The 12391-nt window shown below is 39.1% G+C and overlaps 1 protein-coding gene across 3 annotated transcripts in view; it reads right to left on the bottom strand.

Moving 5' to 3' along the window:
- Positions 1–1931: 1931 nt before the first annotated feature.
- Positions 1932–12391, bottom strand: part of plpbp (pyridoxal phosphate binding protein) — a 170508-nt gene continuing 160048 nt past the window's right edge. For all 3 annotated transcript variants that reach the window (XM_035380335.1, XM_035380333.1, XM_035380334.1), the window contains 3 exons: positions 5875–6017; positions 5630–5728; positions 1932–5241 (listed from right to left, as the gene is read on the bottom strand). In XM_035380335.1, coding sequence (XP_035236226.1) covers positions 5095–5241; positions 5630–5728; positions 5875–6017 — 389 coding nt within the window. In that variant the 3' untranslated portion in view covers positions 1932–5094. The remainder of the gene's footprint in view (positions 5242–5629; positions 5729–5874; positions 6018–12391) is intronic.

Raw genomic sequence — 12391 nt, 5'->3', positions numbered from 1 at the left:
CTGCCTAAACTAAAAAAGAGCAAATTCATTTTTGATTTTTTGCCTAGACAATTGCATTTGTGGCACTATTTCTTCCAAAATTATCAATATAAACTAATCTAAGTTTTGCATGTGCGCAAAACTTAGATTAGGGGTTAAGAGAATCCTACATTGCCATGGCCTGAAAGGCTGTCGTGCAAGGAAGAAGCCCGTACTCCACCGGTATAAAAAAAGCCACAATGAAGTTTGCAGATGATCACCAGGATGAAGATCAAGCCTTTTGGAGGAGTGTTCTCTGGTCAGATGAAAATTTTTTTTTAACTGTTTGGCTGCTATGTATGGAGGAAAAAGGGTAAGGCTTTTAATCCAAAGAACACCATCATGTTGTGGGGGTGTTTTACTGGAAAAGGGACTGGTGCTAGATGGCATCACGAGGAAGGAGGATTATCTACTGAAGCAACACTTCAAGACATCAGCTAGAAAGTTAAAACTTGGTCGCAACTGGGTCTTCCAGCAGGACAATGATCCTAAGCATACCTCCAAAGTAGTAACAAAATGGCTTAAAGACAACAAAGTGAAAGTACTGGAGTGGCCATCACAAAGCCCTGACCTGAATTTGTGGACTGAAGTGAAAAAGCATGTCCAAGCAAGGAGGCCCACAAACCTGACTCAGTTATACCAGTTCTGTTAGGAGGAATGGGCAAAGATTCTGGCAAAATATTGTGAGAAGCTTGTGAAAGGCTACCCCAAGCATTTGATTCAAGTTAAGCAATTAAAAGGCAATGCCACCAAATAAAGTGTATGTAAACTTTTGACCCACTGAAAATCTGATATAGAACATAAAAGCTAAAATAAATCTGTCCCTTAGCTATTATTTTTAAATGACCTCTTATGAAAATAAAGTATGTACCCTAATTGACTTAACACAGGAAATGTATGGTAACATTAAATGCGTGGAGTTGTGAAAAATTGAGTTTGAATGTCTTTAACCTAGGTGTAAACTTTTGGCCTCAACTGTATTAGCAAGGACTTATTGTGTCATACTTGTTAAAATCTATTTTAAGTCACAGACTTGTATTTTGTTGCTTCCAAGCTAAATGCATGTCAGCATTCCAAATAAATGATTAATAATTGGTCCCATTTGCTGTGAGGAGTCTTTGAACTTAACACACAGAAATGGAAAATCCTGAAGCCACAGTGGTGCAGCTATAGCTTCTATGTACCTCCAAGGACTGCATTAAAAGGATTTGAATAATGTTTTCAGAAATCATTACCAAAAGACAAATTTTAGTATTTGGAATTGTGAAAAGCCAGACCTTCTAACAATGTAGGTCACTGTAAGGTTTCAAGATGTCTAACTTGCATGCTTATTGCTCAAGATAACTCATGTTTGTTCTGGTTTCTTGCACCGCAAGCATTCATCCATGCCTTGCGGCAACACATACTGATAAACTTTCTTTTTTTCCCACCAAATACAAGTCACATGCCAAATTTCTATATTACATTAAAGCAAAGAAATCCAATGTTAATGACCTATGGCTAAGTCAATGGAACAGAAATTAGTAGAATGTAGATGTATGATGTTAGTTTCTGTATAATACTGCAATGATTGGATACCCTAAAAAGATGCTGTTTTTTCTATTAGTTAACTTTGTAGGAATGAAACATTGATTCAGCTACATAAAGATTATAATACTTCTTATAGAAATTCTTGAACTACTGTAAGTAATCTATATGGAGTTTTGGTGCCCCTTCATATCTCTGTATTATCGTGCATCTTCAAATCAACAACCTTACATGCAAGGTTGCAGGTACAGGTCTGTTGTTAACATAACTTGTGGGAAGTAAAGGAAATGAATAAATCTGTGTGAGCAATGTTCAAATATCAGGCTACATTTGTAACAAACACAAGTGGAGTTGATCAGGTGATGTTTTATGTAATCAAATGAAAATGAACAAAATAAAAGTGATTTATTAATTTTTGAATTCATTTTTACATTAACATGACTGTAGAAAGTAATCTTGAAGGAGCAATGTCTATTTTCCCAACATTTTGAAAATGACCTGTGCTAAGAAGCATGAATTTAGCATGCTTCAAAAAATGCAGGCCAAACAGCACATAAATGTGTGTATTTTAAAAGAGGTCTTTAAAAAGGTCTGATAAAATGAATCACCACCATAAATGTCAATCAGTTGATGAAGACTCATTTTCATTGGCACCAACCAGTTCCTTCCAGTTACCATATCTGAATACACCACGCAAAGTAGACTTTCAGGTACAACGCTGGCCTAATCCGGAGGGTTTGTTTAAAGTGCATATGCTCTTAAACAGTCTAAGTGAATCTGATTTAATCCAGCTCCTTGTTCTTGTTTTCAGTTCAGAATGTTCTTGTCAACATTCTTCCACACTGTAGCATTCGGTCCACCGCAGAAGCAGATTGGTCTTTGTTGCGCTGGCTGGTGGAGAGAGCACACGCACCAGGGTTGCGTTAACTAATCAGCCCAGGTTCTTAAAGGTATGTTGCTCTCAACAGTTTGGGGCTGAGACTGAGAGCTCACACCAAGAGCGTGTTTTGATTTTCATTTCGTTAGTTTCAGTTTTGCTTATCTGAGCACACAAGACTAAAAAAGGAACTGGTCAGTCGAAAAATTGGCCAGTGGATCCCAGAGCTGTGCTGAAAAGCGGTCGCTCTGTTTTACTTTCTTTTTGTCTTCATTATTTTAGCTTGTTGTTAAAGTTTATCGTTTATACCTAGAACCCATGAGGGGGAAGGTGAATATATTCATTTATTTTATTTTGTGTGTGTGGGTGCACTCTCTCTCTCCATGTGGCAACCAATGGTGTTTCCCAGAGCTGCTGCATCGCCCTCCCAGGGGTGTCACGCTAACGTGATATTTTGGTGCCGAAACCAGGCAGGGAGCGGCCTCAGCATAAACCAAATTAGCCTTCAGTTGAATTCTGGGGTTGGAGGTGTGTAGCATTCGGTCCACTGGAGAAAGAGATTGGTCTCTGCTGCGCCGGCTGGTGGAGAGAGCACACACACCCTGTGTTAACTAATTAACCCAGTTGCTTAAAAGTGTGTTGCTCTCAACAGTTCAGGGCTGAGACTGGAAGCTCACACCAAGAGCGCGTTTTGATTTTCATTTAGTTAGTTTCAGTTTTGCTTATCTGAGCACACAAGAAATTGGTCAGCTGAAATTTGGCCAGCAGATCTCAGTAGCGTGCTGAAAGGCAGTCTTGGGTTTTACTTTTGTCTTTATTATTTTAGTTTGTTGTTTTAGTTCATTGTTTTTTCCCGGAACCCGTGAGGGGGAAGGGTGATGGCATTTACTTAATTTTGTGTTTGTGTGGGTGCCTCTCTCCATGCGGCAACAAAAGGTATTTCCCGGAAATGATGCATTTCTCTCCCAGGAGTGTCACACTGGCGTGACATTTTGGTGCCAACTTTTTTAGCTGAGCAGATTCTTTCTTAGTCTTATGTGGTCCGATAAACAAAACAAACTAAACAAAATTAAAATCAAAATGCACTCTTGGTGTGAGCTCCTGGTCACGGCCCCAAACTGTGGAGAGCAGCACATCTTTAAGAACCTGGGCTGATTAGTTAACGCAACCCTAGTCTGGACGAACACAAAAAGGGAGGAGCCTCTGCGGCAGCCTCTGCGGAGCCTCAGCGGTCGCTTCCCTATTGGTTAATCGAACTGTTTGTCTCAGTGTGCCGGTTCTCCCTCCCCCCGACACTCCTTCTGTTCCGTGTGTACTGCAATCTAAGTCCCAAGTGAAACACCCCAGCGAAACGGACAAAGCTATCGAGCTAACCCAAATTATCTGCTAAGAACAGAATTATGGACAAATTCAAAGAAGATTTTAATTCTGTTATATCACTGACTTGCCAAATACATGGCGTGACTTCGTTGAAAGACCTTCAGCGCGTATGTTTGGATTCGCTGTTTTCGAACAGAGATGTACTCGCTTGCTTGTCTACAGGATTTGGCAAAAGTTTAATTTTTCAAGCGTGGCCTACGGTATGCAGTCTGCTATCAAATAAATACCCACAAAAATGGCCAGAAGAAGCAATGGTTTTGATTGTTTGCCTGTTACAATCAATACAATCATTTCCCCCAAATAGTGGTGAACTGATGCGGGTTTGTGGAAAAAGTTTGCCTCCGGTAATGTTTTCCGGTGCACGTTTCAGACCACGCTGGGCCAAAACACTCTGAATGGTTGGAAAATACAACTATCCCGGGAAGGTTGCCTCCTTCGTTTATGCCTAGAACGTCAAGGCATCGGCCAGGCTCTGTTGAACGAAGTGAAGAAAGATACTGGCTCGCGAGGCTAACACAACCCTAGTGCGTGTGCTCTCCCCACCAGTCAGCGCAGCAAAGACCAATCTGCTTCTCCAGAAGACCGAATGCTACAAACACATTTTTGGTATAGTCCACAGCATACTGAAAAAGACACTGCATTACTGTGTATGGTTACGCATCAGTAAAATAGTTATTCTAAAAATACTTTTGCGAGTGCTGCCCTTCTTTTGCCATTTATTTGTATAAACTCAGTTGCATATTTAATTCAACACAAAGAATGTTTTGAGTTGAGTATGTTTCATTTACTACTATTTTATTAAATCCAAATATGCCATTGAGAAACATCCCATGTAATTTGGTGGTTGTTTCAGTGCTGGAAATACAATTCTTAAATTACAGAATTTGTGAAACACCTGTGAAACAGCATATGAAAGCATGAAAAGCTCAAATTGGAGTTATTACAGTCCACTATATGCTATCCTCATTCAGAAATGGATTTGGTGGTAATATTGCCAGGGTTACACAAAAGAGAAAGAAATGAGGGGGAGGGGGGGGGGGTGGAAAATTTGGAATCATCAATGAAAAGTATTAAGATAAATGAATGGAGAAACTGAATAATGATGCTTGTAAAGAATGAGAATAAAACAACTGTGAGCCGAGCACATAACATAATCAAAAATATCATGTAACAAGTATTGTAGTAATATTAGTTAATTTTCAAATGAACTGACAAAATTAATGCTCCATTCAAATGGGACCAATGTTTTATTTAAAAAATTGTTTTTATATGAATTGTTTGAATATGGTTCATTATTCTGTGACAGTAAGCTGTTCCATTTTTCCAGCTGTCTCCGCATACATAACCTTTGATTTTTTTTCTGGACTGGGTGTGTTAGGATACTCTCGCTCTCCGAAGATGGTGCTGCCCACACGTACATTGGTGGAGCCAACTTCAATCTGGTTTGGAGAAATAAAGGATATGAACAGAAAATGATAAGTACAATTGTTCAGACAATTGTCATAATCCAATGTATGAGTAATGCATTAACAAAATAAGAAAAACTACAAGACACGATGAAGACAAAATAGAAGCATAAGTCTTTATAATGAGAAAAATTACTGGAAAATTGAAAAAATGTGCTTAATAGAGAAAACTACTCTTAATAATTTGCCTCCCTTTTCCAATTTAATTTTCGATTCTCTTACCCCTAGTTTAACTCCACAAGAGCCAGCAATTCTGAATGCTATAAAATTAAAATATTTTGTATGCAAAGTAAATTCATAATGAGTGTGTACCTTTGACTATTTTTGCTTTATTACAGGTACTTCAACAAGAAATACTCACCGCATGTTCAAAATCAGTGGACATGCCCATACTGAGTTCGACTTCCTCCAACGGAAGCTTCAGATTTTCACACAGCTCCCTACGGCGGCTCAACAGCATCTATATCAAAAACTTGTAATTGAATTGACAGGTGTGGGGAACGTAGCCAAGCACACTGTTCCATTACATTGTTCACTGCTATCCCAACTTTTATTCACTGTATAAAAATGCTAATAGAGTGTTAATGTTTTAAGTATTTACTGTACCTGGAAGTCTGGGTTGGGGCCCGCAGTGAGGTCATACCCATAACGACCAATGGTCATGAGTCCTACAAAGTGTAGGGCAGGGCAACGTGAGATGATGTATTTCACTGTGTTAACAGTCTCCTCTGGAGGCAATCCATGCTTACCTATGAAAAACAGTGAGGAGCGAATCAAGAACCTGAAAGCCATATAATCAAAAAATAATGATTATAACACAACTCTACACTGCTACTGAAGTAGAATATGCCAGTTCATTTTAAAACATAAGGAAAACTGTTGTCCTTGGAATTTTAGGTTTTAATACAAAAAACAAGTCTCTTGGTTTTGTCAATCAACTATTCAATAAACATAACAGAACAGACCCTTTGAAAAATTACAGTTTGCAGCTATTTTCTGGCCCTGATCACTCCTCAAAGCTACATTTATAAGGTTCTATGACGTAAGCGTAACCTCATTACAGAATCAGAGGAGAATTTGGCTGGATCGGAAAAACAGAAGCAGAGTTTATATCTGCTCATGTGAAAAAAATGTTAAAAGCTAAATAGTTTGCAAGCAAAGTTGTGTAAAATGTGTCTGCAGTTTAGCTGGTAAAACTGTTTCAGCCTGGCTCTACCTACTACACAATTCTGAAAATTGTGTCCTGGGGTGGGTGGAGTAGGTGTGCCCATCTCATTTGGCTAAAGTATACAATATGCAAATTATTTGTACAGCGTATGCTGATGAAACTCTGATCAAACTGTCAAAAAAGGCATTGCATATCAAATATGAACCCAGATTCAGCAATTATCTGGCCGATTTCTCGCCTCAGATGTTTTCAGAAACGTATTTTAGTGGACTGTTTAAGATTAAAAATATGAGAAAGTTTATGATAACGCGCCATGTTTTCTCCGGCTTTAAAGGCGTTTTGGCCTAAATCAATCTAGCCAAACTAGCTGCCGGCAGTGTTCCGTGCCATTTTAGAAAATATGTGTGGATGAATTTGGAGGTGGAAGCAATTTTCCAGCTGGATATCTTGAGCCCAAAGTAAAGCACCTGCATGACAATAGTTTGAAACAGCATTTAAGCCTCCCAGTCCCTTCAGCTGGTGTGAAGTATCCTCGTGAGAAAAGCATGGAGGGGGAGTCTGGAGAGACTAAAAGCCATACTGCATTGATTTCAGGTGAACTGGACAGAATTGGAGTGCAATTTGCATCTTCCTTAAATGTTTGCAAAAATATAAGCAAAGTTTTGCAACAATGTATTTGTCTGCATACCACAGGTGTGCCGTGGGGGTACACTGCATGCTGTAATGGCAGAGGGAAACATGCAGAGTGTGCAAAGTCCATTCCTTTGTTCCTCCTAGCCAGGCACATATGAGGTCCTTATTGTGCTGGGGCACCAGCCAATTTGCCACTCTGGAGCAAAAGTTCTCCTTTGATTTGCTAATCCACTCCACTCTCCAATAGCCTGGTGTGGCCCATCCTTGCCTTCCTGCCTGTCATGTTCTCATCCAGTGTAATGTAATGTGAAATGCAAGAAAAACATGCTAAACATTTGACTAGACTATGGATTAAAAAGAATACTTTTCTGGGTTCAACCACAGCTGGTTATGCCACACGCACCACTCAATGCGTACAGAGACAATCACTCGTGCTGAGTGCTTCATGCTGTTCATTACAGTCTTTGTGCATGCACTGTAGCTGTAGCCTACATGTACTGTGACCTATGGCGACAGTGATGATTGAGAATAATTACCTTTCCAAAATTGGTTTAAGATGTAGAAGTGAAGTTAGGATAGTGTTGCTATGAGTAATGCATTTATTCAATAAAGCTTTCACATGTACAATCAGGACCATAATATGAACTGCTGCCCAGCAGTGCTGCCCTGATGAAAGAAATTATCCTATAGCCTTTCTGGATGGTGCTGTTTATTTGTTTGTTCATATAGATGTTGACCTGCACAGAAAGTGAAAACAAGTCTTACAGTTTGAACTGTATATGATGCATAGTCACAGCATATCATGCATGCTTTCCATGGGAACTAAATTATTTCCTTGCAACTAACTTTAAGCAGGTTAACTGGGAAACAATTTAATTTCCATCGGAAGTATGCACTGAATGCTGTAACTTCACAAATTACTGCAAAATCTGTAAGGTGGCTTTCTGAGGTAAAAAAAAAAACAACCCTGACCCCTGGAATACATTAAAGCAAAAATATTACCATTTCTATATTAATTAGCCAATGACATTGCGTGAAACACTGCCATGTAAAGATGATCACTTTTTTGAAGGACAAACTATTTACATGGAAGTGTTTTATCAAATGTCATAGTCTAACAAATATAGCAATGGCAATATTGTTGTTTTTTATGTATTCCAGGGGTCAGGAATGTTCTTTGCCTGAAAGAGTCCAAAGTAGTTCTTGAAATGATGAAACAATTTAGAAGGCCATTATACTTTTATAAAACAGAATGTAGGTTCATATTAAGGCTCAGGAACTGCACAATACGGTTGTGTGGGTGTTGGGGGTGGGGGGAGGAAGGGGGTTTTATGGCCTGCTTGCAGCTACTGTCAGTGTGTGAATGTGCAGGAGGGGGGGCAAGGGAGGGGAGCTCTGAGTCACAGTGATCTGCATGTGAACTCAATGTTTCAGTCATCCTCTACAGTGGTCTTCTGTGGTCTACCAGGTTGTTTGCTTTTGCTGAGCTCACCAGTGCATTCTTGCTTCCTAACAATGTATCAAACAGTTGATTTTGGCACACTAAACATTTTGGCTGTGTCTCTGAATGATTTATTCAGATTTTTCAGCCTCATGATGGCCTGATTTACTGGCATTGACTCTCATCTGGGCCTCATGTTGAGAGACAACAGCAAATGCATATTCTACACCTAAGATCAACTCTAGACCTTTTGTTAGGTTTCTTGTGAATGAACTACTGATGCAAACACACAGCTGGCCAAGAAAAGGGTGAGTAGTCAATGTCCCATTCTTTTGGGGCCAAGTCACTTGAAAGAATTTAGGAAACATTGGGTAACATTGGGTAGCAGCATTGCTTTGGAATACAGCTTGTTTAATTTGTGTAAGCTAAATTAGCCGATATCGTTTCTCATAATTTGGCCTAATTTTGTTATCAGTATGTTTAATGGCATGCTGGATTTTGCACGTTCTGATGACATATAGACAGTGCTTTTTAAGTGTGAATAACCTGGTATTTTTGTACACTGAAAATGTGTTTTTCTTCAGGTATTTCTTTTTGTACTGTGTTTGTCATTTATAACATAAATATCTATAAATATAGGCTAGGAGAGACATGTATACACATACATACATGCAAACACACATACATTGTAGCTCAAAGAAACACACTGACATGGATTCAGTCATTTTCTCTTTACCGTAAATCAGTGGTAACCAACCTTTTCAAGCCCAAGATCACTTTTTATTCCAAAACGTAAGCCGAGATCTACCACTCCGATATCTTCCAATTAAAACCCACTTACCACGAGTAAGACTGTTCACTGTCATATTTATTTTTGCAATTTCTGTTACGACAGGCTCTATGTACGTGCATACATACACACAAAGAAAGACACAGTTATGCACAGTTATCTGTTCAATGCACAATATTCATATTTACGGTAGGCCTATCTGTTCAATGAACAATATTCATATTTAGTTTCTCAGTTCAATGAATAATATTCATATTTACAGTATCTGTTCAATGCACAATATTTAGTTTCTCAATTCAATGAATAATATTCACATTTACAGATACCTTGTCATGTTAGTCCTGTAGTTGTATTTTTTTTGGAAGCCAAAATACATACTGACGCTGAATGCACCTTAACTAACATAACATCGATATGGCTGAGGGTTCGGTGAAAAAGAAATCAAAAATGTATTATTTCCACCGGGAATGGGAGCATGAATTTCTTTTCATGTCAGCGAATGAGAAGACTATATGCCAACAGGCGGTAGCCTTGCCAAAACGTGGCAACCTGGACGTTTCTGTAGCTGCCTTGCTTATTGCTGTAGGCGCGATGAAAAGCGACTGCTGTGCTTTTAGCCCTCTTTTCAGTTCATCGATTCTTTTTGATCTTAATGCGCTGTTGAGTGGATACGAGTCTTTGAATCTAGCATGCGTGGTAGCATGATGATGCTCCAGATTGCCACATTTTTTGGCAAGGCTACTGCCTGTTGGCATATGAGGCATATAGTCTTCTCATTCGCAGACGTGAAAAGAAATTCATGCTCCCATTCCGGGTGGAAATAATACGTTTCTGATTTCTTCTCCGTGGACCCTCAGCCATATCGATGTTGTTATGTTAGTTAAGGTTGGCACCGCTCGCAACTCCTGCTGTACAAACTGTTAGCGTTAACGTTATTACTTCCTCGACCCTCGTTACCCACAATTGCATGCAGCCATTCATAGACCTCAGCGTATCAAATAGCCAATTAGAGATTGTAAGATAACATATGACCTATGCGTGATTCAAATCAATGAGCCAGAGCTAGGTCAACCAGGGCATGAAAAAACTTTTTTTTTCTTCTTTTTTTAGAAAATGCTAGGGATCAACAGTGAAGGCTTTGAAGATCGACCAGTCGATCGCGATCGACCTGTTGGTTACCCCTGCTGTAAATAATAAATAAATGAAAGTTTTTGTATGTCGACAGAGGATAGGGCAAGCTAACATTAACCTCTCAGTGCAAAGCCCTGAGAGGTCAGCACGCCGGCGTGCCTAGATTGCTCCATTCAGACATTCTGTGCTCCATTGTCGCGCTGGTCGTGCATTTACCAAGCACCCCCTCCCTGCAGTCTCATCTGTAACTACACCCCCCACGCATGACACACTGGACAATAGTGTCAATCTGGGCATACACGAAAACATTCTTTTACCACTAAAATTCATATTCTGTCGTAGCAACAAGATAAAGCCTACAATAGCCGAAGGTATGCCAGTACAGCTGTGAAAAAAGCTGCTCACTGAAAACTGAAATAAACAAGATGAATTTTTCAAAAATGATACCATGTCATTCTATTGTCAATATCTGTGACTAAATATGGAATAAATATACAACCTTATCATTGGTTTTACGCGTAGAGATGTCCCTTTCCAGACAGAGTGGTCATATATTGTCTGGGACAATCCGTTTGTGAAATATACACTCATTTGTCACACCTGGGTACCTTCTAAAATAGCTGTGCGTAATACAACACGTTGTTTTCATCCTTCGTAGTACAATCTGGCTTGATCAACAGTTAATCGACCCAATAGGTGACAGAATAAGCTTTCTAATGATGTATAGTATGTCTAATTTTACGTTTGGAATAGCGTTTTATAGATCAGCATAACCGAACGTTGTGTCTCAATATAGCTACATTACGCATTCAGTCTTTGGTAGCAGTAAAAGACACTGCACCTAGTGAAATTTTATCAATGACTTTCATCGTTTCTCGGAAAATACTATTATTCTTGAGAAATTGTGAGCATGGCTAAGGCACATGTTTGCTAATAGATCCAACTGATATACTGTTTTCTGGGCTAAGTTAGAACTTAACTACTAAGCACAGCTAAGATTTTATCGTCCAAATGTAAGTGTTACTGCTGAAAATATTTTGGTTACACACGTTATTTTTGAAATTGAGTGTCTTTACATAGGTTAGTGGTATTTTATAATGAGGATATTTCACACTGTAATGCAAGTGTTCCTAGGTACAGTGTTGCCAGATCAGATTGACAGTTTCCAGCCCAATCACAATGTAAAACCTGCCCAATTCAATAAAAACCAGCCCAAATCATAACATTGCCAGTTTTAGCCTGCTGTATTAGGGTGGGCTGCGGTCGACCGGAAGGGGGGGGGGGGGGAAATAGGAATCTGGAATTATGTTAATGAGCAATAATTCAATAAGAAAATTGCTTGATAATTCTAGGTTAAGGACTGTTTCATTGGGAGGTCGCAGACTTGTAACTTTTTATTCTTCCACTTCTGTTTAATCTTTCTGCAGTCTCTCCTTAAGCTGTGGATATGGTGGAGGGGGGGGGGGGGGGTTATAACAGAAGGCTTTAGTCTAATTTTAAAAGGAGCAATGGCATCTAGAGTAGTCAGAGAGAAAAATGATTGCACTAAGGTACTACTAGTTCTGATGAAAGTAGAGGAAAACTCTCAGCTGGATAATGATGCGAGCGAATAAAATGTTTTTTTAATATTACGAACAAATGAGAGACTGACATTGAATAGTACACAGTATTGATCACAAACACTGTTGCTTTTATGTTATAAGATTATTAAGACTCAACCCAAGAGTGAAAACAAGATCTAAGGTGTAGCCGTGCTGCTGCGTAGGTCCTGACACGTGGCACAATATTAAAGGACTATAAGGTTCAAGAACTCATGGGCATGCAACTTTGATGAGATGTCAATATGGCGGTTGAAATTACCGACCAAGGCTATTTTTATTTAATTTTTGTTTTTACCGCTGTTATATTTATACAGACAGGGTCATTGGAATATTATCTTTTTTGGTTATCTAGTACCAAA

Source organism: Anguilla anguilla, chromosome 10, assembly GCF_013347855.1.
Source record: "Anguilla anguilla isolate fAngAng1 chromosome 10, fAngAng1.pri, whole genome shotgun sequence".
Classification (NCBI taxonomy): Eukaryota; Metazoa; Chordata; class Actinopteri; order Anguilliformes; family Anguillidae; genus Anguilla; species Anguilla anguilla.
The sequence above is the reverse complement of the archived record's forward strand: the minus strand, read 5'-3'. Positions and strand labels throughout refer to the sequence as shown.